Source organism: Aspergillus chevalieri, chromosome 6, assembly GCF_016861735.1.
Source record: "Aspergillus chevalieri M1 DNA, chromosome 6, nearly complete sequence".
Taxonomy (NCBI): Eukaryota; Fungi; Ascomycota; class Eurotiomycetes; order Eurotiales; family Aspergillaceae; genus Aspergillus; species Aspergillus chevalieri.
The window spans coordinates 2,692,119-2,717,572 of record NC_057367.1 but is presented as its reverse complement, the minus strand read 5'-3'; the positions used below and the strand labels follow the sequence as shown (position 1 = coordinate 2,717,572).

At 48.6% G+C, this 25,454-nt stretch overlaps 10 protein-coding genes across 10 annotated transcripts; 6 read left to right on the top strand and 4 right to left on the bottom strand.

Moving 5' to 3' along the window:
• Positions 1-5,027: 5,027 nt before the first annotated feature.
• Positions 5,028-6,322, top strand: ACHE_60952A (uncharacterized protein; the record flags this gene model as incomplete). The annotated part of the gene is made up of 2 exons (XM_043282182.1): positions 5,028-5,093; positions 5,186-6,322. The coding sequence occupies 2 exons, from the start codon at positions 5,028-5,030 to the stop codon at positions 6,320-6,322; spliced, it is 1,203 nt and encodes a 400-aa protein (XP_043139588.1).
• Positions 6,323-6,763: 441 nt separating this feature from the next.
• ETF1 (electron transfer flavoprotein subunit alpha/FixB family protein) lies at positions 6,764-7,949 on the top strand (the record flags this gene model as incomplete). Its single annotated transcript, XM_043282181.1, has 3 exons — positions 6,764-7,069; positions 7,135-7,303; positions 7,369-7,949. The coding sequence occupies 3 exons, from the start codon at positions 6,764-6,766 to the stop codon at positions 7,947-7,949; spliced, it is 1,056 nt and encodes a 351-aa protein (XP_043139587.1).
• Positions 7,950-8,374: 425 nt separating this feature from the next.
• Positions 8,375-11,680, top strand: CTF18 (putative sister chromatid cohesion factor (Chl12); the record flags this gene model as incomplete). The annotated part of the gene is made up of 3 exons (XM_043282180.1): positions 8,375-8,600; positions 8,657-11,165; positions 11,230-11,680. 3 exons carry the CDS (start codon positions 8,375-8,377, stop codon positions 11,678-11,680), a joined length of 3,186 nt encoding a protein of 1,061 aa, XP_043139586.1.
• A 356-nt stretch (positions 11,681-12,036) lies between these two features.
• UGA1_3 (4-aminobutyrate transaminase) lies at positions 12,037-13,611 on the bottom strand (the record flags this gene model as incomplete). Its single annotated transcript, XM_043282179.1, has 4 exons — positions 12,037-12,312; positions 12,368-12,449; positions 12,523-13,407; positions 13,463-13,611. The coding sequence occupies 4 exons, from the start codon at positions 13,609-13,611 to the stop codon at positions 12,037-12,039; spliced, it is 1,392 nt and encodes a 463-aa protein (XP_043139585.1).
• A 2,187-nt stretch (positions 13,612-15,798) lies between these two features.
• ACHE_60948A (uncharacterized protein) lies at positions 15,799-16,725 on the top strand (the record flags this gene model as incomplete). Its single annotated transcript, XM_043282178.1, has 1 exon — positions 15,799-16,725. One exon carries the CDS (start codon positions 15,799-15,801, stop codon positions 16,723-16,725), a length of 927 nt encoding a protein of 308 aa, XP_043139584.1.
• Positions 16,726-17,295: 570 nt separating this feature from the next.
• On the bottom strand, positions 17,296-18,976 carry UGA2_1 (NAD-dependent succinate-semialdehyde dehydrogenase; the record flags this gene model as incomplete). The annotated part of the gene is made up of 4 exons (XM_043282177.1): positions 17,296-17,398; positions 17,479-18,748; positions 18,801-18,888; positions 18,956-18,976. 4 exons carry the CDS (start codon positions 18,974-18,976, stop codon positions 17,296-17,298), a joined length of 1,482 nt encoding a protein of 493 aa, XP_043139583.1.
• A 691-nt stretch (positions 18,977-19,667) lies between these two features.
• On the bottom strand, positions 19,668-20,615 carry ACHE_60946S (putative haloalkanoic acid dehalogenase; the record flags this gene model as incomplete). The annotated part of the gene is made up of 1 exon (XM_043282176.1): positions 19,668-20,615. The coding sequence occupies one exon, from the start codon at positions 20,613-20,615 to the stop codon at positions 19,668-19,670; it is 948 nt and encodes a 315-aa protein (XP_043139582.1).
• Positions 20,616-20,796: 181 nt separating this feature from the next.
• On the bottom strand, positions 20,797-22,201 carry ACHE_60945S (uncharacterized protein; the record flags this gene model as incomplete). Its single annotated transcript, XM_043282175.1, has 2 exons — positions 20,797-22,103; positions 22,153-22,201. The coding sequence occupies 2 exons, from the start codon at positions 22,199-22,201 to the stop codon at positions 20,797-20,799; spliced, it is 1,356 nt and encodes a 451-aa protein (XP_043139581.1).
• Positions 22,202-22,617: 416 nt separating this feature from the next.
• On the top strand, positions 22,618-24,107 carry ACHE_60944A (Zn(II)2Cys6 transcription factor; the record flags this gene model as incomplete). The annotated part of the gene is made up of 6 exons (XM_043282173.1): positions 22,618-22,703; positions 22,770-22,801; positions 22,879-22,981; positions 23,043-23,260; positions 23,324-23,412; positions 23,496-24,107. 6 exons carry the CDS (start codon positions 22,618-22,620, stop codon positions 24,105-24,107), a joined length of 1,140 nt encoding a protein of 379 aa, XP_043139580.1.
• Positions 24,108-24,531: 424 nt separating this feature from the next.
• On the top strand, positions 24,532-25,200 carry ACHE_60943A (uncharacterized protein; the record flags this gene model as incomplete). The annotated part of the gene is made up of 1 exon (XM_043282172.1): positions 24,532-25,200. One exon carries the CDS (start codon positions 24,532-24,534, stop codon positions 25,198-25,200), a length of 669 nt encoding a protein of 222 aa, XP_043139579.1.
• Between the last annotated feature and the right edge of the window lie 254 nt (positions 25,201-25,454).

The following is a 25,454-nucleotide window of genomic DNA, read 5'->3' as shown; positions in this document are numbered from 1 at the left end:
GAGCCTAGATTCTGCACGGAGTCACACTAGTGTCGCTTGTCAAAAGGTTAGTCCCATCGCCAAGGATTAGAGAAAGATGGAAGAAGGCTCCAGGCCCCTCGCTTCACGTGATCTCGTATTACTGGTATGTATTTTGAATCGCGTGAAAGATTGGTTTGAAAAAGCCTGTATATACAGGTACGAATCGTGTTGCATCTGTGCGGAGTAAAGAATAGTCAATTCAACCGGGAGTTGACTACATCTCAAAGTGATGCCTATCTCAATCGGAAGCCACGCAAGCACATGCTGTTGGTTCTCCGATATAGCCGTGATCAGGAGTTAAGTCCATTCTACGGAGTCAGCTGATCCCCTATGCGAAATACTCCCTCATTTCTCTGCCTAGCAGTCTCCGCAAGTACCCCATATACGAAATACTGTAGACAGTTTGGAGTAAGTGACCTACTCTATACTCCTCAGATGGTCATGCTATTGCTAGATAGCTTGGCACGGAGATGAAATGAGCAAATAACCGTCAAAACTAGTGGCCACCGGAGACAATGTGATGACGACGCCCCGGCAGTGCCACTAGTACTGCTATTCCTGGCATATTCTCCGACCTCCGACCTCTCGAAATTGGCAATCCAAGGTGCCGCTTTTTATGATAGTCCGGGGAGAAAGACCGGAGAAAGGCAATTCAATGCTTGTATGCATGCACAGACGGTCTTGACAGCTCAAACTGACGCTGCTATTATTATCCTGGTATCCGTTATTAATTTGTATGTATGGCAACGGTCGCGTGGAGCGAGCATGAAGTCATGAACCACTGTGGCTAATGCAAAACTCGCTCTGTATGTGTATGCTGCTGTAATGCCCCATACAAAGAACTTCCGTATACTCCGCGAACCAACCAACATTCTCATGCAAAAATAGAAGAGTCGCCACGAGGACCATGGTTCAGCTACTCAGGTTCTTTTTCGCTTTGCCGAGTCCCATCTTGCCATGCCTCGTTAACCACGGTTAATTCTGCTGGATCATACCGCTTGCTTTTCTCGCGATGACTGCATGTGACCGGATTCGACTTCATCGCTTTGGATGAGATTCCACTCTGGTGACAGATCAAGAACTCTCGGTTCAAGGCAGCTTCCATTTCGATTAAAGCAAGCTCTGTTTGAGCACCGGGAAAAAGGAGCTGGAGATATGACACTATGACCGGTGCTTGACAGCTCGTCGAAATATATCGTCATCAACAAAGTAAACTACGTATACTATGTCTTGATAACCTCTTCAATTCAATCATTTCAAAGATCCCCGGCGAAGAAACCTGTAACATTGTTGTCTTTCTTGTCTATGCCCCGAGCAAACAACAAACTCAAGGTACAAAGTAGTACGGAGTACATGACGGCGAGCACGAGGTTTGCTAGCGTGACCTGGTCTTGCATTAGGACCTGAAAGTTCCACGCTGATGCAGTTCGTCCTCCAATGCTTGATTATCATGCTTTTACAGCCAACAAACCCATTGGCTATGCGGATGCGAACAGTGTACTGGTGACACATTGATGTGTCTTACCGTCATTGGAATGACAGGGTTGTGGTTTGAACTGGAGTGTAACTTGCTGTGCGGGCCTGTATTTGTAAACCCCTTCTCTTTCAGGGACAAGAAGCTCGGGCAACAGAATCCACCTTATCTCTTCGATCACTCCAAATACAAACGTTCCAAAGCATTAGAAGATAAACACTGCCAAGGATGCCTCACGCAATAGACCCCTTGGCCGAGCAGAGGAGAAATAAAATGCGCGAATTGGCTAAAACCGGAGAAACAGAGGATCTCGTCCACTGGTGTACCGCCAATTTCTTCATCATATTTGAGAAGCTTGGAGTCGACGTCGAAATCATGTATACATTTAATACCGACCCTCGGAGCAACCTATTAATACATATACTGAAAAGTGACCACTCCGTGACCTATTTTATCAGAGGGAGAAGTCTCAACCTATAAATACCTCAACGACTCACAAGACTGTGCAACTTTCGCAGCCAACAGGGTGGCTCCTAGGCGCAGGCCTCAGCGCGGTGTCATTGGATTTGCGTGTTCGAACGTGGTTGGTATCTCTTGATATTTGGAAAACCCTTACCGATGTAAATCATCACAAACTTTGCCTCCGCCCTTTGAGCTACGAGAACGATATAGAAGATATCGGGCAATAGTCGCTGAAGTGTTCGCCCAAGGATGAGAACTATCCATACAGTTTCATAGCATCAGAAACTATCATGCCTATTTTGCCAATTACATCTATGAGTTATTTACCTAGTAGCTTCTGCTCCTGTAATACTAATTCGAAACAATACGCAAGTAGAGAAGAATATGAAGAGCTCAACGGCTCTCAAGGGAACTCCATCATGCTTGCACAAGAGCTGGAGGACTACTGGATCGATACCCTTCCATAATAGGTATCTCGGTAAACCATTTGATAAGCCAGAGAAACTACGAAACAGTCAATTTTATGAAAAGAGATGTCGATGCTACGGAGTAACAACTACGTGATGTGGCTTTGATCCTAAAAGAACCCGGTGTTTTCCATATAATGAACAATAATTGCTCGCGCTAAAGTAGGGCGACGTGCTGGCTCCATACGATAATCTGTTGATAATATAGCGATTATGTGGCGACCCTGTTAAAAATCGAGTCTCAAATTCCGAGAGACAACTTGTCCAGTGCTTGGGAAAGAAGCGTCCTATTATTTGGGACCTCTTTCTTCATTATGTATGGCTAACCATTAACATCTGTTTAACCCGGCTATCAACTACTATCCATTTTTAGCACGGACTCATGAGCGAATCGGGCTCTTCCTGTAGACGTCCACCACTACAACGTGGAAGAACTCTGACCAGGACGTATGCAATATACAGTGTTATTCGCTCTCTTTCTGGAACACGGAAGGCCAAGTCCGACTATGACGTACTCATATGCTTTCTTTGTCTTGATACCTCAATCTCTTCCTGCAGGATATGGCTACATGTCTGAACTTATTGGCAGGTGAGATTTCTCCTTATCTGTATGAGTCCGTATTAACATGGCAATGACCTTACATTGTAGACACATTGCAAACCAAGTCGCCAGATTTCACATTGAGAGGGCATTGATCAAGCTTCGAGTGATCCCAACTACCTCTTTACCGTACATTAATTGCATGCTCATCTTAAGCTCAGATGCTTGGGTTAGAAGCACTGATGTGCGTAAGCTTAACAGGGTTCCGATTTGGTGCTTATGGTTTGGTAGAATTGCATTAGAGACTGATCATAGAAAGTGATAGCGACATCCGGTGATATCTGTCTCTTCTTTTCTTTTTCTTCTCCTCTTTCTTCGCCGAGTTCTATCTACTTCCTAATTCGGCAAAGAACCCTGAATCTGACATACCTTTCCGGCAATCAACTTGTGTTCCAAGCAAGCAAACAAATTCAAAATTGTACACGACAAGTACGAGTATATCCCGGAGCATTCCTAGTAAGGTTGATTGGCTTCTTCCTCTTTTGTGCAGTCAGAAGGTAGCCAGCATAGCTCTGCATTATTTTCTGCTTTGTGACCTTCCCCTATCCCTGAAAACCGGCGGTGTAATTTACACAATGACAAGCATAGAGTTTCGCAATATTGTTATTAAGGACGATTGATTTTTGACCTGCAGGCAGCAGGTGTCAACCCTGTACTTCATTGGTGTAATTTGCCGTCTTTTCCTGACTCAACAGTATAGCACATCTCAAATGCAACCTACAAATTCCAGGCGAGGCGTCCCAATAGCCATGTCAACACAAATCAACACAAACACTGTACGTACATGATGATTCGCTGACGCGTCTCATCTCCGTTTGAAAGACAGAGTTGCGATTTAGACTGTAGAAGAGAGTACACTCAGTGACCAGACCCTTATCATAAAGGCCCCTTCTCCCTCGGGAACGAAAATCGTGACAGCAAGATCTTTCCTCCCATCTCCTATTCGAGAAGCTGCCTTTCCGTTTTTGTATCCACTTCAAAAACAACATACGTCCACGCTGAAAATGAGTGAAGGTTAGTAGAATGAAGGCCTTATGATTTCATGATTCTTTAGTTAATAATTGCTTGATCATCCAAGGACAAATGACCAGTAATAAAAACATCGTCGCCGAGGCCAATGAAAGTCAACGACAAGAAAAAAACTTTGGTCTCTATACCAAGCTGCCGCCCGAAGTGGTCATACGCATGATTTCTGGAACTGGAGTGTCGCTTTCTGGTTCGACCTGGTCATAGGTTGAAGCTGGGCGTCGAGATAGTGTCCAAGGAGAATAATCCTTTTGGCCCACGACAGGATAGTCGGGCATTTCTTACCGTCCTGGTTGGAGAGTTTTCGGGCTCTTGATATATCGCGAGTTTGAAAAAAGTGTGGTCTACCGAGCGAGCAAGAAGGCTGCCGGCCATTTTTCGAAGAGAATACTTGTGTCTCACATGGAACGAATAATGGCGAGTCTCTGGGGACCTCTTATTCTATGTATCAGCCCTAGAAAGAAACATACTCGAGTCAATCCACCATCATTACCAGCCGAGATTTGGGACATGATTCTCGAATATAACATGACCGTCTGCTTTTTGTCACAAAAACAGTATCTCAACTCGCAGAACCTTATACTCAGTCCAGAGAACCATCACAAAATTCGAGATTCGCGTTTGAAATACTGGATTTAACAGGCCCCGCGATACAAATTCATCTTATCAGCACAGGAAGACGCTCATATATCAGCAATCTTTCGAATCCAATTTATCACGGTGGCGCTCATAACAATTGATCGTTGAATGGTGTTTTATTGTATATAATGTTTAACGTTACCTTCACAGTAGTATCGGGTCGCGTTGGAGGTTTCTTACATCCCGATCGGGTTAGCGCATCGCTGGATATATAATGACTAAGGCGCGCCAAGACCGGACAATCGCCCACCGCCTTCCGTGGATTTTTTCGAATTTCATTATCGCAAAAAATTGAGCCGGTCGAGCTTTTGACTCGAACAGCAATCATTCTTTCAAGATGCCGTCAACTGAGCTCACTACCAAGGTGACCTCTGGTTCGCCTTACCAGCTTGATAAGAACCAGGTATATAGTAAAAATCTTCCAAGTTGAGACGTTTCAAACAGCCATTTCAAACTAACTTTTTTGCCCTTTTTTTTTTTTTTCCCTTTCTATAGGTCACCAGAGCTTCGTCTGCACTTTTGCGACACATCAAATCGAAGCAGGAAGAAAAGGAAAAGAATGCGACCAAGAAGACGCTGATTGGAGACAATGACGAGGATGAAGAGGACGCACCGCTTCACAATGAAGCCGTTTGGCTCGTTCTTACGACCAAGAAGCACGTCGTGGACAAGAACCGTTTGAAACCCGGAAAAATCAGCATCCCTCACTCCCTCAATTCCTCTCCCTCTCTCAGCATTTGTCTCATTACCGCGGATCCGCAGCGCGCTGTCAAGAACATCGTCACCGACCCGTCCTTCCCTCAAGATCTTACCTCCCGCATCGACCGGGTGATTGGCTTCTCGAAATTGAAGGCTAGGTACCAGAGCTTCGAGAGCCGGCGACAACTGCTCTCTGAGCACGATGTCTTCTTGGCCGATGACCGTATCATCATGCGCTTGGTAAACACCCTTGGGAAGATTTTCTACAAGTCCAGCAAGCGGCCCATTCCGGTCCGTATTGCGGAGATCGAGAAGGTGGATGGCAAGAAGGTCAAGAAAGATCCGAAGCAGAAGAACAACAACTCAGATGAGAAGTCTAGCGCCTTTGCGTCGCCATTGATCGTCGCCAAGGAGATCGAGAAGACCTTGAGCTGTGCTTCCGTGCAGCTCGCCCCTGCCACTACAGCTTCTATTCGCATCGGATCGTCCAAATTTACCTCAGAGCAATTGGCGCAAAATGTGGAAGCCGTGGTCAAGGGCTTGACCGAGAAGTTCATCACAAAGGGCTGGAGGAATATCAAGGCTATCCACGTCAAAGGTGCAAGCACCATGGCGATGCCGATCTGGCTTGCAAGTGAACTCTGGGTGGATGAGAACGATGTGTTGGAGAACAATGCCGAAGAGACCAAGGCCATCGAGGGTGGAAAGAAGCGCAAGTCGACAGGCGACGAAGAGAAGTTGTTGGAGGACAGCAAGAAGGCCAAGAAGTCCAAGGCCACTGAAGACGATGACGAGGCTGCATCTTTGGCTGCACGGAAACAGAAGCTCCAGCAGCAGAAGGAGAAGGCTTTGGAGGATGGAAAGGCTTCGATCAGCCAGAATACTGGAAACGCAACAAAAGGCGGCAAGAAGAAGCGAAAGTCGACCACTTAATAATTCCCCCTTCGTCGCAAAATGTTCTACTGGTTATATTCATCAATTTGCAAGCACTATCTATGTATGTATGGGTTATATACGGCGGCGTACCGAATGTCACGTGTGTCAATTTCTCTGTACTTAGTATTTTTTTTTTTCTTGTTAGACACAGGGCGTGTTTATACCCCTTGGAGGTGATTTAAAAGTTATTGTCATTGCAGCTGTGGCTAGAATAGCGTTTCATTGTTAGAATTTTCATTGCCTTGGTTATTCTATCCTTCTGTACTATGTAGTTATCTCATGCCGCGGGCCTCTTTAACCGAACCTCCGAGGATCGGCTGATCTTGGCGTTTCCGATGATAACCACCACCGCCCGCCGCACGCCCATATCCGCAATCCGTTTGCAGTCCGGCGACATTTTCCCAACGTCAACTTCGCTTGAATCGCATATCATCCACCATGTTTCCAATTGCTAGAAGCTCCGTTCTGCGGGCTGCCCGCTCACAAATCTATCCGTCCCGGACCTGCAACCAGCCCTCTCTCTCGGCGCTCGCTCGTCTTCTCTCCACCTTGGCCGTCCTTGAACAGCGGGATGGAAAGCTCCAACAGTCGTCTCTTTCTGCCGTTGCGGCTGCGCAGAAGTTAGGAGGATCGGTCACTGCTTTTGTTGCTGGAAAGGATGTGAAGGGAACTGCCGCGGCTGAGGCGGCGAAGATTAAGGGCTTGGAGAAGGTCGTTGCTGTGGATAACGAGGCATATGAGAAGGTGGGAATACCTGCTACCGTGATTGATCTTCCAGGAGGCTATATACTGACGGAGCGCTTGACTAGGGACTTCCCGAAAACTATGCTCCTCTGCTCGTCGACAACATCAAGTCTGGCGGCTTTTCTCATGTCCTCGCTGCTCACTCCGCCTTTGGAAAGAGTCTTCTGCCTCGCGTAGCTGCTTTGATGGATGTGCAGCAGATCTCGGATATCACAAAGATTGAGAGTGAGGACAGTATGTACTCCGAATGAGACCGCAACTACACATTGAGTTGTTTGGGTTATTGACGGTTGGCGCAGCATTCGTCCGCCCCATCTACGCCGGAAACGCTATCCTGACTGTCCAGTCGACCGACCCCACTAAGATCATCACCGTTCGAGGTACTTCTTTCCAGGGCACCGAGACTGAGGGTGGCTCCGCTGAGATCGTTGACGGCACCGACCCTAACGCTCCTGCCCTGACCGAATGGGTTTCCGAGGAGCTCACCAAGTCCGAGCGTCCTGACTTGGGCACCGCATCCCGCGTCGTCTCCGGTGGCCGTGGTCTGAAGTCGAAGGAGGAGTTTGACCGTATCATTGTGCCATTGGCCGACTCGCTTGGTGCTGCCATTGGTGCTTCCCGTGCTGCCGTTGACAGTGGATTCGCCGACAACAGTCTCCAGGTCGGTCAGACAGGAAAGAACGTCGCACCGCAACTGTACCTCTGCGCTGGTGTTTCTGGTGCTATTCAGCACCTTGCTGGTATGAAGGACAGCAAGGTCATTGCTGCTATTAACAAGGACCCTGATGCGCCTATCTTCCAGGTGGCCGATGTCGGCCTCGTCGGTGACCTCTTCGAGAAGGTCCCTGAGTTGACTGAGAAGCTGAAGAGCCAGGCATAAGCTATCAGTGCTAGGCATATGTAGTCCTATGTATCATAATTATACCATTTCGTTTGGCTCTCTGCGTCCTACGGGCTATTCTTGGATGCGGCATTCTATGAAAAATACCGTACATTTCTCTCTTGAGATTCCCACGGCTTCAACACCGCTTCCGAGCAAAGTCACATTATACAAGCAGCACAATGGACATTGACTCAATTGGAATATTTATATTCCGTACAGCCATTTTCATACTTCGTATACTTGTCACCTGACCTCACGCGGGGTCTTAATCCAAATCGGGAATAGTACGTGTACTATCGCGGCGCGTCTCAACGCGTCGCATTATCGGATCTCATTGAATTCAATCAATTGCAATACACAACAATCAATCTTCAGATCCGCTTGTACGACATGTCCTTATAAAACAAAGACACGACGCTTTAATGACTACATCGCCTCCAACAGCACCTCCTTCCTCTTTCGACCCGGCCCTACACCTTCACTCCGAGGAAGACTTCCCTGACCAGCAACTCCCCTCCGAATCCTTCTCCGACGATATCGAGGCGCTTCAACTCGTGCGCGAAGACAATATCCGCAATAAAGTCGTTATCCAGCATCGTGCGTGGAATCTTTCTGATGTTTTTCGGAGTGACGAGGACATAAGACCTGGTATGTATGCATTAGGACGAGTGGCAATGGTACAAGTTGATCTAACAAGTGGATAGATACTCCAACGAAATCCCACAAAACGCCTCAGAGATCTGATCGATTGCCTCTCTCGTTTCCTTCCTCCCCACCTCTTGCAAAAATGCCTTTCATAGACTCCCCGCTCCGCGCGAGCTCGCCGACAGATGCGCAGAAGAGAAAAAACGATGATCATGGTGAAACCCTACGGCAGACGGAACCTAAGCGGCAGAGAATTACCGCAGGGTTTGTAGACGATGAAGATGAAGGTGACGAAGAGGGTCTAGCGGCTTTTGGTGATGCGCATTTGGCCTCGCAATTCGACCTTCCGGAACATCCTGCAAAGCTGCCGGAGACTCCAGCAGCAGCACAACCACCATCACAGACTCCTGCACTGTCCACACCTACAACTATAACCACACCATTGGAAAACATTGCGCAGCATGATGAGGCACGCACAAGCATCGTCATTACCTCGCGGAGGCCACCCCAGAGATTCAACATCAAGACGTGCTCAGGGAAGACACACAATGTTTCAACAAGAACTACAAAACCACCAGTTAGCTATGAGAAACTTGTCGCTGGACGATCAACAACGGCTACTGGAAGGGCACAAAAGAGCTATTACGGAGTGGAAATCCACAGACTACTGGACGAAGCTGCCAAGGAAGCTGCGCAGTCGGAGGCTTCGGAACAAACTGCCCCAAGAGTACAGCCCTCTATCGAGCCCCCGATGCAGGACCAGAAGAAGCAAAAACAAGCACATGCGATGTGGACTGAGAAATATCGGGCTCGCAAATTCACAGAACTCATTGGGGATGAGCGGACACATCGATCGGTATTGCGATGGTTCAAAGGATGGGATTCTATTGTCTTCCCGGGGCTTGCGAAACAGAAGAAGCCCTCAAGGTCTGGGAACTATAATGAGGACGAGGAACGAAATCACCGTAAAGTAATGCTTCTTTCCGGACCTCCCGGTCTGGGAAAGACGACACTAGCGCATGTCTGCGCGAGACAAGCTGGTTACGAAGTGCTAGAAATTAACGCCAGTGACGATCGAAGCAGGGATGTCGTGAAAGGACAAATCAGAGACGCACTCGGTACCGAGAACGTCAAAGGCATGAACGTGGAAGTCGGCGAAAGCAAGGTCCGCAAGATTGGACGACCTGTCTGCGTCGTGGTCGACGAAGTAGATGGAGTGGTCAGCGGATCGGGAGGTGGAGGCGAAGGAGGTTTCATGAAGGCATTGATTGACCTTGTCCTTCTCGACCAGAAGAATTCGAACCGGTCAGCCCAACCGAATGGAAACAACGGGAAAAAAAGGAAGGGTGATAATTTTCGATTCCTCCGTCCTCTGGTTCTGGTCTGTAACGATGTCTATCACCCCAGCTTGCGACCGTTAAGGCAATCATCCATTGCTGAGATGATTCACGTTCGTCAAGCCCCCCTGGAGAACGTTGTGTCACGCATGAAGAGCATTTTTACAAAAGAAGGTATCACATGTGAGAACGACTGTGTTAGGAGACTTTGTGAAGCATCTTGGGGTCTTTCCGGCAGGAAGCAGGGCAGTAAGAGAAACACCGGAACGGCCGAAGGTGACATACGAAGCGTACTGGTAGCTAGCGAATGGGTAGCCTACAAGCTCCGGAGCGAAAGTGCGTCTTCTCTAAAGCTAACCCGAAACTGGCTCGAACAGAGAGTCCTCAGTGATTCTACCGAAGGCGGTTCATTCTTCAAAGGGTTGAACCGCGGAGGTGTACGCGACATTGTCGATCGCGTCTTTACAGAGGGAGCTGGCTTCAACGATTCCCCTGTTGGCCGTGAGTCATTTCACGATGCTTTTATGGATTCCAGCAAAGCCCCCGTGGGCGTTGCAGATCTCAAGAAACGCCATGCGATTAACCGACTATGCGAAATGGTTGATGCCAGCGGTGACCATGACCGATGCGTCTCTGAATGCTTTGCTTCATATCCGATTCAGTCATACCAGGACGACACCTATCTGTCCAAACCCAATACTGCATACGAATGGCTCCACTTTCACGATACCATGTCGTCCAAGGTGTATGCTAACCAGGATTGGGAACTCGGTGCATATCTCAGTCATTCCGTGGCCGCTTTTCACCACCTATTTGCATCTGCCCGTGGTAAATCCAGTCTCCCGGAGAACAATGAGGAAGAGGAAGAGCACCCGTTCTCGGGCCCTCGAGCGGATTTCTCCGCCTTCGAAGCCCAGAAACAAAATCGCGCAACCATTACAGGATTCCAAAGTTCGCTCTCCCCACCATTAACGCGACTCTTCCGATCAACAGAGAGCATAGTCGTCGACCTATTACCGAATCTCATGCGGATATTATCACCCGACGTGAAGCCGGTCGTCGTCCGCGGAAGTGGAGAGTCGAAAAGCGTGGCCAGTGTCCGCAAGGAAAGTGAGCGGGCACTAGTCCTAGCAGCCGTGCGGGCTATGATGGGTCTAGGAGTCACATTTGAAAAGATACGAGTGGAGGGTGAGGGTGGTGGCCACGGCGGATGGGCGTATCGGATGGAGCCGTGAGTCATTGCCGATCTAACCCTATTGGACCCCGAAGGAAACATGCTAACGAAAACAATCTAGACCGTTGGATACCCTCGTAACTTTCTCCAAAATGAGAGGAAGCTCAACGTCTTGCACAAGCGGGTCCGCACCAGTCCGGTACGCCGTTCGTCAAGTACTTGACCAAGAATACCGCAAAGAGACCCTTCGCAAGCAATCTGAAGCACTCAATACTTCCACAGTTAACACAAAGACCAAGAAATCAAGTCGCAAGTCTGGCGACGGAATAGGCGAGAATGACGCAGACTCGAAAGACAAAGACCCATTGAAAGACGTCGGGGTCAAGCGCGACTTTTTCGGAAGAGTCATACACGAGCGGACTCCTGCTTCGACGGATTCTGGCGATTGCAGCCAGCCCGTGCAGAATGAAGCATCCAAGGCGGGGAGGAGAGTATGGGTGACTTATCACGATGGATTCTCAAACGCAGTCCGAAAACCGATTTCGATGGGCGAGTTGTTGGCGGGGCTTTAACAACGCATGCCTCTCTACAGTGCATAGTTAATGACAACATATTAATAGTTTACAGTTAGCATATATACAATTGGTCAGTGCCCAAAGATCTCCCGACAATTATAAGACATGCCCTTTGATCTATTGACAGTAGAGGGATGACATATCTGTATATGAGACATAGTGTGCAGCAAGGTGGCCATTCCTACTCCCATCTTGTATCTGCCACAATAGAGCAGCACTGATAAACTGATAATTCCAAATTAGGTTTTCATTACAGGTTTCTATGTTATATTCGGAGTGTGCGTAGGAAAGGACTCTCTGGTGTACATCACAAACACTTTTTTTTTCTTCTTCTTTACTTTCGATTTCTAATTCTATGCCAACTGCGAAAAGGAAGTCTCAAAAGCTGCCAAAAGAGGAGGGATATGAGATTCCTCGAAAATTAGCATGGGACGCAGCCGAATGGTCTGGGCGCCACAGCTACCGATGTTGATACCCAACTCGCGCATCTTTTTCAACAATACGCCAGAGTCAGGAGTATCAAAGGCAATATATGTGCCCCTGTTCTTGCCGCGGAGATTTTGCATCCGGTCTGGATATTTGGATCCCAAGATAACTAGACTGTCGTAGAGACTCGCGCCAACTTGAGCCTTGAGAGGTGTTGTTAGACATGTGAATTCGGTAGAAGAACAGCGTGAGTCTTACCGTTTTTTCGACCAGCTTTTTGTCGAGAATCTCGTCAATAACGGCATTGCAGATGATGATCCGTGCAGCATCCCCCATCCATCTGGTTAATTGTTGTCAGTGCTACATGTCCAGCACAAGAGATCATGGTGTTTTTTAGTATCTGGGTCTCTCACGTGTTGAATTGCCGATAGGCCTTGTCTGGACGGAGCTTTTCATCACTGAAGAAATAACCAGCTGTCTGGGCCTTCTTGGAGAAGGTCACAATATCTGGGGGAGAGGACAGCTCCCAGTATTCATGCGCCCAAAATTTGCCTGTCGCCCCAAAGCCGGTCTGAACCTCATCGACAATCAGGCTGATTCTATGCGTTTTAGCAATGGCCTGAAGTCGCTGAAAGAAGGCTGGCGAGGCATGGTTATCGCCTCCCTCGCTTTGAATAGGCTCAACAATAATGCCTGCCACGGGGCAGTGCCAGGAGTGAATAATGTTTTCAACCTCTTGCAGGCAACGTTGCTCTTCCTGCGCATTTTCTTGGACGTGGTCTTCCGAGGGATATCTGAGTTGCGGAAATGTGGCCTGGGGCCACTTGAAAGCGGGGATATCAAGCTTGTGGACGGGCTTGGAGCGGGTGGTGGAAAGACTGCCAAAGCTGCGGCCATGGAAGGAATTGCGGAAGCTGAGAATGGCCAAATCGGGAGAGCCCGGAGCTTGGTTTTTCATCGCTGTCACCTGCTCATATTCGGTCCAAGGATTACTAGCTCGTTGCTGCCGGCGGTAGGCCATGAAGGCTGCCTTGAAGGCGAGGTCGTTGGCCTCAGACCCGGACTGCGCTGGGAACACCTGTGTGCATCCCAGAGGGGCCGCCCGCATCAGACCCTCGCGCAATAGAGCGAGCCATTGGTGGGAAGGAAAATTTCCAACAGCCGGGCGGTTGACCAGAGCAGACACTATTTCCGGGGATCTGGCAGCCTCAAGTAAAGTGGGATTGTTGTATCCAACAGGAATAGAGGCGATTTGCGCATACACATCAAGGTAGGTGTTGCCATCAACGTCGGTGATGCTGGGAGGACCCGTCAACAGTCGCAGTGGGATACTCAAGTAGATCTATCACTTACTAGTTTCCAGAGCTTTTGTCATAATCGATAACCATCTGCACAGTGCGGGCATCGAGGACGGTATCTAGTTCCTCTTTGATGCTGTGCGTCGCAGGCCCCGGGACTGCTGTGCGGATTGAGGGCGCGGCCGGTTCAGAGACAGGAGCCATGGTGGTACTGGACAGCGGTAAATGTAGCAGAGCCCCTTGATTGATGTTCTCTAGGTGAGGGTAGAAACATTCTGGGTTGGGTGCGCTTATATACGCTCCGAGGGAGTTAACCGACCCGGACCAGGTTGGCAACCGAAGAGCAGATCGGTGGATAAAGAGATATTGACCCAAATGTTCTACCAGAGCTCAAGGCAGTGCGGTATCTGACCGGGTAAGAGGGACGGGTCCGTATAGGTGGTCGGGTGAACGCACCCGTGAGCCACTTTGGTATCGTTTTTCGGTGGGAAACGTTATGACCCAATGGCGAAGTTGTGTATTTCAATGACCAGACAAGCAAACTTCCCAAGAGTACCCCTGATCCCTTGTACCTATAATGGCTTTGAAGGCTCGGATTCTTTTGGTTGGAAGTGGTGGAATTGGCACCATTGCCGCCCTCAATCTTGAGCGTGGGGCTCTCGCCCAAGTATCATGTGTGTTGCGTTCAAATTATATTGCAGTGACGGAGAAGGGATTCGAAATTACCTCCTACGAGCACGGTCATGTTCAAAGCTGGCGTCCAACGGAAAGTAAGCGGCCCTTCCTATATACAAGCAAAGTGGCTCCGCATCGCTGATGAGTCTACACAACCACTCAGTATTGAATTCTATCCCTCGCGTTTGTGAAAGAGACACTAGACGGTTCGATTATCTCGTGTGTTGTACCAAGAACGTGCCCGATGTCGGTCCCTCGCTATGTGAGGTCATAGCTCCTGCGGTCACCGTTGGCCATACAGTGATCGTCCTCATTCAGAACGGCTTGAATATTGAGAGGGAATTCCTATCACACTTCCAAGAGAATATCATTTTATCCGGGGTGAGCCGGATTGATGCCCACGAAGTCTCACCAGGTGTGATCGAACAGAAACAGAAAGATAATCTGCATGTTGGCGCCTTTCGCAACCCGCGGCTTCCTTTTGATGACCAGAGAAGGGCCGCGGAGAAATTCGTGGCTATTTACAGTGCAGGTGGGAATACTACTTGCCTTCACGAGCCCGATGTGGCACGCGATCGCTGGAGCAAGCTGGTCTACAACGCAACCCTCAATCCGATCTGTGCATTGACCGGAGTCAACGCAGGGGACCTGCATTTAACAGAGGTCGCCTTTGATAGCCTCATTGTTCCGTCTATGAATGAAGTTGTACAAGTATCGGAAGCTAAAGGATACCCGCTTCCCAAGAACATCATAGATGAGACTATTCGTAGCAATCCTGTTGAGGAAAAGATATCACCCAGCATGCAAAAAGACTTGGAGAAGGTTTGTAAAGCAGGACCAAATTCCGCACCCCGTGCAAAGAACAGCTGAAATAACAGTTGCTGCAGGGAAATTTCATCGAGCATGAGAATATCCTCGGAGAAGTCATACGAGAGGCGCAAGCAGCGGGCGTAGCCACTCCAATCCTATCTACGTTATACGCACTTTGCTCTATTGTACAGGGACGCATGAAAAAGGCCAAGGAATTGGCTTGATATAGTGAAAAATCTGAAGCATATTGAACGATGAAGGGGAATTAGAAATCAGCACATGGTAGCTGGCCTAAGTCGAGGTATCGAGTACACTCTCCTTTGTATTCTTCCGTCTCAAACAGTGCATACTAGTGATACAAAAAGCATTGAAGGTAAGGCGTCTTCGAGTAATGGTTATGTGTCTTTTCGATGTCAGGCCAACTCGGGTACGCTCACCCGGCTAGGCGAACTATCCACAACCAGACAACGAAGATACTTAGGCATAGCTTACCACTAGTCAGTGAGATAAACAATGAGATAGTGGACCACCCGCATACTCACAAGGTCAAGTACATGTATCCGATGACTCCATTTTACCATGTATTACACGTAACAGGGGTCATTCTCGGCTCTGAAATATAACTATCGTTCCATCCAGATTTCTTTCTTTGGGCAGTTTGAAGATTCCAAGTTCCGTTCAAGTCTATCTACCTAGAAATCATGTCATCTTATTCCATTGCCTCTATTCCTGGAGATGGGATTGGCCCCGAGGTCATCGCGGCCGCCATTGAGGTAGTCATGAAGCTGGCCTCGACGTTGCGGACATTCTCGATTGAGTTCACCGAACTTCCATGGGGATCTGATTATTGGAAAGAAACGGGATCTTACGTACCTGAGGACTATTTGGAGACATACAGAAAGTTTGATGCCAGCCTGTTTGGATCCGTGGGCGCACCAGGCAAGTGAATGGTTATGTCTTCAACATGAACAACTGATTGATAAATTTACAGATGTTCCAGATCATAATATCTCTCTTTGGGGCCTTCTTCTTGCTATTCGAGGCCCTTTACAGCTCTTCGCCAATGTCCGTCCGGTGCGAAGCTTCCCCGGTTCCAAAAGCCCTCTCGCGAATTTACCCCCCGAAGGAATCGGCTGGGCGCTCGTGCGTGAGAACTCAGAAGGCGAGTATTCAGGGCATGGCGGACGCTCCCACATTGACCAGCCGTGGGAAGTAGCGACTGAAGTTGCCATCTTTACCCGTGCGGGCGTGGAGCGTATTCTGCGATTTGCGTTCGAGATGGCACAGTCCCGGCCCCGAAAACACTTGACAATCGTTAGTAAAATCAATTCTCTACGCAATGGACTCGTCCTCTGGGATAATGTGGCAGCGGAAATCGCCCGGGACTTTCCCGATGTGAGTTGGGATAAGACATTGGTGGATGCCATGACCGTCCGTATAGTCAACAAGCCCAATACCCTTGACACCATCGTGGGCACGAACCTCCACATGGACATCCTGTCTGATCTAGCCGCATCACTTGCGGGATCTATTGGCATTGCTGCATCTAGCAACTTAGATCCTACTCGAAAGAACCCCTCAATGTTCGAGCCGGTCCATGGTAGCGCGTTTGATATCACGGGGCGAGGTGTTGCCAATCCCCTTGGAGCTATCTGGTCGGCCGCTGAGATGCTGACATGGCTGGGTGAGTCGACAGTAGCCGAGCACCCAATGGAATGCGTGCAAACTGTCTGTCGAGCCGGCATCTTGACGGCAGATCTTGGGGGGAATGCAAAGACTCAAGATATGGTGAATGCAATTTGCGAGGAAATTGAGCGGCGAGGTCCCTTCTAGTACACTACCTTTACGGTATCAAGGATGCATTTAGACCAATATCCTGACAATCTCTCTTCCACTACGTTCCAATCATCAATTATTATCATATCTACTTTCTCCCTTGGCTCCAATTCTTCCTCTACCATTGGGGGTTAAAATATTATTAGAATTAGCTACCATGCTATCTTTGCCTTTCCCTAGCATCCACAACATGTCAAGTTTCTGTTACTAATTCTTTTCTCTCTCTCTCCCTTGGATTCTCAGTAGACATACATTATTCCGGTACGTCACTAGAAGGGAATATGCAAAAGTAGAAAAATCAGAGATACCAGAGAAGGCATTTTCGGCTGTGTAGAGGTTATACTATATAGGCCTGATACATGGGAAAGCATTATAATCATGAGCTAAATTAGCTCAATCCCGGTGTCAAAGAAGATAGCTTGACAGTTTTGACTGTGTAAAATCTCGCACCAGAAAGCAAAACGGCGAGAACATACAGCAGCTGAGTATCTACCATTTTTCCCATCGCCAGGATCAGTAACAAGTGCCGGCTAAGCTCATTGCACAGAAGCGCCAGTTTTGTTTCATCTAAAAGATCCCACCCAGAGTGATACTCTTAATATTTACAAACTCTTCAATTCCATACTTGCTTCCTTCGCGGCCAAATCCACTTTCTTTCACACCGCCAAACCTGTCAAATAAACAATCAGGGTTAGTCGTTGATTCAGAAATACATCATAGTAAGCAGGAAGTGAGTGGGGAAATACTTACGGAGCAGCCACATCGCTCACAGATCCGGTATTGGCACCAACCATACCGACCTCCAGAGCTTCCGCCACGCGGAAGATTCTCCTGACGTTGTCACTGAAGATATACGCGGCCAGACCAACGTCGCAGCGGTTGGCCAGTTGTATCACCTCTTCCTCTGTTTCGAAGGGGAATAGGGCAGACACGGGTCCAAAGGTTTCTTCAGAGGCAATGCGCATGTCATGGGTCATGTCCCCCAGAACCGTGGGCTGAAAGAAGGTGGGGCCTAGTTCATCAATGTGATGTCCCCCCAGAAGGACACGAGCACCTTTGGACTTAGCGTCCGCAACCTGCTCAGCAACTTTTTGTGCAGCTTCCGGATGAATGAGAGGCCCATGTGTGACCCCTTCGGCGAATCCAGGCCCGACATTGAAGCCTTCGATGCGCTCGACAAGTCGCTTGGAAAATTCGTCATAGAGAGAACGGTGGATGTAGAATCGGTTGGCGCAGACACAGGTCTGTCCGGTACCCCGGAACTTAGAGGCAAGGGCCCCGGTGACTGCATTGTCAATGTCCTCCACATCGTCAAAGACAATAAACGGTGCGTTGCCGCCGAGCTCCCAAGAGACCCGCTTCACGCTACTAGAGGCCTGTCCCATGAGGAGCTTACCCACACGGGTTGAGCCCGTAAATGAGACCTTCTTGATATCTGGATGGGTGGTGATCATACGGCCGACCTCAGCGGTATTATCTAGCGCAGTCACGATATTCACCACGCCTTTGGGAATACCAGCTCGAGAAGCCAATTCTGCAAGAGCATTGGCAGTAAATGGGGTCTCCCCAGGGCTCTTAGCGACGACTGTACAGCCAGCTGCCACTGCTGGGCCAATCTTCCGGGTGACCATGGCAGCAGGGAAGTTCCATGGGGTAATTAAGCCACAGACACCCACGGGTTCTTTAATAGTCAAGACTCGATTTCCGGGTACAGATACAGGGATCACATCAGCATACAGCCGGGGGGCTTCCTCACTGAACCATTCGATGAAGGCTGCAGCGTACTTGACTTCGCCTTGAGCCTCGGGAAATGGCTTCCCGTTCTCCCAGGTGATCAAAGTCGCTAAATCGTCCAAGTTTTGCAGGATGAGGTCATTCCAACGCCTCAACAGTCGGGACCTCTCGCGTACCAGTGTCTTGCGAAAGACCGGGAAGGCATCTGAGGCAGCCTTGATGGCTCTCTCGGTGTCTGCCGCGCTGAATTCCGGGCATGTTCCGATAACTTTATTTGTGGCCGGATCTGTTTATTTCTTGTGAGAAGCTGGGACGGTTCTTGCGGATGGCTTTCCTACCAGTGACCTCGAATGTTCTGCCTGACTGGGCCCCAACCCATTTACCGTTGACCTGGCATTTTCCGATGAATAAAGACTTATCTTTCAACTAAAACAGCCAGGTTAACCTAAATCCACAATGTATGTAGAAACATATGAGCCTAAAGTAGACTTACTTGTGGCACGGTGTGAGTCATGGCGAATGATCTTGTTCTTGTTTGACAAAGGGAGAGCCGTGGAAAGCCAAAACCGACGAAACGCATGTAGTATCTGGGAATCTGCGCTTAGGAATATGTGCGATATGAGGGTACATAAAGGTTCCTTGTATGTGTTATTATTTACATCATTTACCTAACACCAGAAATGAGTTCTAGTTCCTATCCGCCGGATCCTTTGAGAATCCCGGCGGACTCGGACCGGGGTATAGAGAGAGGGTATCGGCAAAGTAGCTCGCTTTCATCCAATCAGACTGTCGGTAGAAAGTAGAGGATCGAGATTCAATCCAGAGATTGGTAGTACCCAAATCTGCTCTTTGCTTCTCGATCAATTCCGCAATAGCCTGCGACTCGGGTGCATGCACCCGGCGACTCGGATTGGCCACGCGCAAAAACAACGTAATTGAATCTTTCAGTGTTAAGGGGTGACCTAACTGAAATTACCATTATTACTTTCCTTGGGAAGCTTTCGTATGATATTGCTGATGGAAGATTGGGTAGGTTGTAGGAAATTCAGCAAACACTGCCTGGGAGAATGAGGGCTAATCTTTTGCGCGAGTTAAGGGCATCAGTCAATTTACAATTTATTCCCAGATAGGGGCTACGGATCGTGGAAATAATGGACAGAAAAATCGGTAGTTTTGCTAGAGGTAGACAATCTATAATTTAATATCTAGCGTTCGGCTTTCAATGCATCGGCCATATCGCCCAACGTGTCAAACCGCCAATCATAGATATTCTCCGGCAAGTTGCCCATTGTAGCACCAGGTCGCTCAATCCAGGCAGACTTGATGCCTATCTTACTGGCAGGATGATGGTCGTGGAACTGACTCTGGGCAGTTTGGAGGACCTGCGAGGCTTCAATGTCGAACGTCGATTTCACCGCTTGGAGCATGTATTCGAAGTTGCGGAGGGCAGGCTTATACGAGCCCACGTCCTGGGCAGTGATAATTAGATCGAACGGGAATCCTTCTAGGCTGCCTGCGTTGGTCTTTGCGAACGATTCACGGTCGACATTTGATAGCACGACTAGCTTGTAGTGCTTCGAGAGGCGCTTGAGAGCATCGACAGTGTCCGGGAAGGCAGGCCAACTGCCAACTGACTCCCCAAATTGCTTGCTTTCCTCCTGAGATGGGGCCGCCAGACCCAGACGGTCGGTGAACTGCGGGTGCACCGAGGCCAACAACTCGTGGTAGGGCATGTCGGGTGTTTTGGCCTGCTGCTCGCGCTCCAGCTCGTGATAGACGGTGAGGAGGTGTTCGCGCGAGAATTGAGCATTGTTTTTGTTCAAAGTGGGCTGGAATGCAGCGAGAATGCCTCCTTCCCAGTCGACTAGAGTGCCGTAGACGTCAAAGGAAAGCACACGGTAGTCGGAGAGTTGCGCCATTGTAACAACGATGTTATGACGAGAATGCTTATTGTCAAAATAATGGCAAAATTTATGGACGAAATAATGCTCACAATAAGAGACACGCTCCCCTTTTAAGCTCTTGAAGAGTCGTTGGGCCTCGCCGTCCGGGTGCAGCGACCCGAGAGACATGGCAGCCAGGGGAATGCGGGGTTTCCACGCCGCAATAACAGTACTCTTGTCGACACCCGAGGAGGTTCCAAAGTGAGCCATTATCGGCCATCCTATTCTATCTACTTCACAAGTCCAGCCCACTCTGACCTTTATCAGATAGAAATAACTCGCATTGTGTAATAAGTGTTGATAAGGATATGCTAAAGCTGAATCAAAAGTGATCTATTTACACAAGCCCTCGATTCCAGAAAATGAATGACACCGGTAGCAGACTTTACTCCTACTCAGAAATCGCTAATCTTTCCACCTCGCTTTTGAGAGCCCCTTTCAGTTTCTCGACCATGTCAGCCTCTACAATCCCCTCCTGCCAGGTGAAGCCCAATGCCAATCTTCCATCTGGCCCTGTGACAGCACTGACCTTGATCGCGGCACTGCAAGCACTGGAGCTCTGGCTGAACAAAATACTCTCAATCTCGAAATCCTTTTTCCCTCGTGAAACGGAACTTGCCCCAACGTTGGATAGTTCAAAACCGCTCATTCTTTTCCGGCCCAACTTTTGTCGCATCCAGATATGCTGGTTTGGAATGAATTTCAAGTATCCAACCGGCATATCGCCTCCTTTCTTTGCCACAGCCTGCTCGATGTTCACCTTAGTGCGGCGGGCTTCGGCCCAGTCGAAAGACGGCATCCTGTGGTATGTCATGGATAACGACCCGACGTAGCAACCCAAAGTAGTAGCAGTGACGGGCTCCGGAAGGAATCGTCGTAGTGACACAGCACAATCGGCCTGCATTGTACGATACTTTGACGGAAGAACAGAAAAAAGGCCCGCCGTGATCAAAGTTTGAAGCGCTGCCGTAATGGAGGTATGCTTCTTCTTGCTTGCTGCAGCGAGTCTCCTGGTCTCAGTCTCTGATAGCCATAACGAGGAAAAGCGAGTCTTCACGGGGGTAACCTGGGGGCTACCCGTCCAGCTATCGGGAGATGGCTCGTGGTGCTTCTCTTGAGATTGCAAAAATTCCTGCGAAACAGGGAGCGTGTGTAACTCCTCCAGTGGAGGGAAAAGCGCATGGGATGGACTATAGATTGTGTCACTTGGTTCCAGTCCGGCATATTCAGCGATGCATTCTTCGAGTTCCTCGTGAAATGAAAGAGCGCTTTTGGTGTCCATAAGCGCATGGTGGAACACAAACACGAGAATGAAATGTGTGGGATCTTGATTGCTCTCCAGAACGCAAAATCTCCAGAATGGAAGATTCTTGTTCAACTGGATATCAAAAGGACGATTATGTTGCTCCTCAATGACCTCATCGAGGATCTCTATCCAATCCGAGCTCGAATCATCTTTCACAAACGTCACAACCTCGCTCAGTACAATCTTGGGAAGTCGAATAAAGTAAGGATTCGGTGTATCAACGGCAAATGGAATGGCAGAAAGTATAGGGTGTTTAGATATGAGCATCGACAAAGCGTGAAAGAGAGCCGGTTTCACGGTTACTCCACTTGGTCGCTTATAACGGACTGTCAAACCTACGTTGAGATAGATTCCCAAGTGACTCCGTGTCGTTGAATACTTTTCTGCGTGTCCTAATGGTTTTCAGCAAAGGTCAGGTTTAAAGGAAGCAGGCGACCTTACCCAGCGGTCGTAATGGCGTAAAACCTGTCTCGGGAAACACTTCCCCCATGGCGACGAGAAAGGGATATCGATGGATATCCAATAAGAAATGGTAGTTGTTTTACAAGAGATCAAAACCAGGGCTGGCGTGGACCCTTTTAGTATTATTTTATAACGCTAGTGAGTAATCGGGCTTAGTACTCCCGCCCCGGGTACGCATACCCGCATTAGCCCGGAAACTGCGCACCCCGATACTTTGTACTATTCTTTATTCATATATGGAACTGAAGAATCAAGACGGTTGAAACAATTGAAAAATAGAGAAAAATATGTAATTGACCTAATCATGTGTGGTGGACTAGCCCTAACCAGCCTGAGCGCTTACAAATATAGAAAGCGGTGAGGTCCTAGTAGAATGTAGCGCCCCGCCTTGCGTAGGATTGACGACGTGCTTGAACATACAGATTGCTGCTCTCGTGCATTTCAATGGCTGAACCAATCACTAAGATACACAAGGGCAGGCAAAGGCGCCCTCGTGTACCGGAGTCACAGCGAAAGAGGGCGGCGCAAGCGTAAGCGCGTTTAGCTGATTGAAACATGAAAATTCCGAGAGGACTAACTAACCGTCTGCGGCTCAGGTGCCTGCCTTGTCGCCAGCATAAAGAAAAATGTACTTTTACATGCCTGACACATCTTGAACCTGTACTCGTGCTTAGCAGCGCGCCAGCTGACTAATTTGGCATACAGGCGGAGGAGGTAATCCTTGTCCTCGTTGCCAACAACATCAAAGAACATGTCGTTATGAGAGTACCGGACGTCGACCAGTACCAGTCAGGAATGATGTACCAGAGTAAGCCCTATATCCAAGATTTTCTCTATATGGTATTGGCGAATAACAAGTTTTGTGACAGTGATGGAGTGCCTGTAGGCTGGAAGGCCAAGGAACTGCAGATGAAACGAATTATTACCCACTTTTTGGGAGATGTCTCTTTTGAGACCAGTGACCTCCAGCAAATAGCAGACACCCTAGATAATGGCCGGAATTGGTCGGATACTGATTCACTCGAATCACACGATGCTACCCTGACCAATGACTATTCCATCGACCCTCTTTCAACGAGCACAATGCGTAAGTATGCTACCTTCTTTTTTTTTTTTTGTTATTTCTATCCTTTTTAACACAATTTTCAAGATTACTCGGGGGAGCTATCCCATTGGAACTTTTCCAGGATGCTAGAACGGAGACTACGAAGTCTTGGGAACAGCACAGGACAAGATAAGGTACGCCGTCAGCTATGCATTTACAAAAAGGAAAAGGACTTCAGTGGAAGTTATGATGTGCGTTGCTGATGAAAACAACCCAGGATCATGACCACGTCGAAGGCTTCTTTCGGGCCACTGCTCTGCAATCATCTGGCTCTTGCGTCGCCCTCGCAAAGGCATATTTCCCCCCGAAGCATATCGCGGAATTTTTGACAAACGCATTTTTGACATTCGGTGAAACAAATTATTTCTACTTTCATGAAGCAACTTTTCGCGAGAAGTTGGAATTTTACTATACCATTGAGCATCCACTGTCAATCAATGACGCTGGTTGGATATGCACTCTTCTCATGACTTTCGCAATTGGCACACAGTTTGCCCATATGCAGACCAAACCCACACCTGCCAGGGCCGCTGCTGTTGAAGATAGCCCTGACGACCAAATCGGGTTGGAGCTCTACCGATTTTCATGTCGACTCATTCCAGATCTAATCACGGCCGCAAGCGTGGAGACCGTCCAGGCCTTCTTGCTTCTGGGGGTTTACACCTTGCCGATTGACACGTCAGGCTTGGCGTACATATACTATGGCCTGGCAATTAAGATGGCAATCCAAAATGGCATGCACCGCAAGCTGTCAGAAGGCAACGTGGCCCCAGAGATTATGGAAATACGAAATCGCCTTTGGTGGTCCGCATATTCCCTGGAAAGGTAAGGAGACGTCAAGTGGGCCAATGCCAATGTCACAGGTATCATGTGTAGAACGCTCTAACCTCTCGGGCAGTCGCATAAGTGTTCTCCATGGACGCCCTGTATCTGTGTCTCCTGCCGAAATCGATGCACCCATGCCCATGGATCTGCCAGCTCTACGACCGATGAACCGATTAACCAATTTACCGAACTTCATCGCTGTAATTGGCCTGACGAACCATTTAGCAAAGGCGTCAAAAGTCATTAGAGCTCTGCGGCGTTGTCAGAGGACCAGAAAAAAGAATTACCTTCGGCAACTTGCCGCCACCCGCGATCAATTAAGCTCATACTGGGACAGTCTTCCTACTGAGATTCATTGCCGAGACCTTTGCCACGACGGACCATTTTTTCGTTGCAATGTGCACATTGAAATATATTACACGACAACTATGATCTATATGGGTCGGCCTTTCATCATACCCCAAGCGTCGTCAAGATCACCTCAACCTAACTCGGGCGATTCCACAATTCATGAAGTTCCAGATATTGTGAATACTCTACGCAAGGACTCACTGAGTGCTGCATTTCGAGTGATCGAGCTGTGTCAGCTGTTACAAGACTCTGTTGGCCTCGCGCGTGCCTCGTATACTGAATTCAACGGGTGTCGCGTTGCTTTATTGGCTCTTATTGCCCACAGTATCATTGAACCAACACGCAAGATATCCAGTGCCCTGACTCAAGGCATGTGTCTTATCCGCCAGATCTGCGCAGGGCTGGAATCTGCCCGATCTGATGTCGCTGTCATCGAAGTGCTTGAGCTGGCAAGGCAACGACTGCATAGTCACACTAATGCAGAGAGACGTCAGACAGAAGATGCAGCAGGCTATGATCAATTCAAAGAATGGGCAAAGCTTTGGCGCGCTGGTCCCGTGGATGGTAGCGACATCTTCGCTTCGACAGATATGAACCCCACACCGGAGCAGCACTCTCCCCACTCTGGTTTCTCTTTTGATGGGTTCTTCTCATCTTTTCCCAACGAGCTGGGTGAATTTGCCGCTATCCCAGGACTAAATTACGATTTGGCACTGGCTGGAAGTTCTGAATGGATCATGGATTAAACACTCTGGTTGCAGTGTTCTTCAATACGGATAGAGAGCCCTCCTCAAAAGCAAACATAAGCTGCCTCCAGACGTTCCCAGATTGTCCCCCTTCAGTACATGCGACCCGCTTAGTTCAATACTTACACTCTTGAGTATATATTCCAGGGCTGTAAGAAGCGAATTGCATCCAAAGGAATCAAAGCTAGCTCCATAATCATCTCAGCCAAATAAGGCACTGAAGTTGGCTTAGAATGAACGTCGCATTTCCTTTA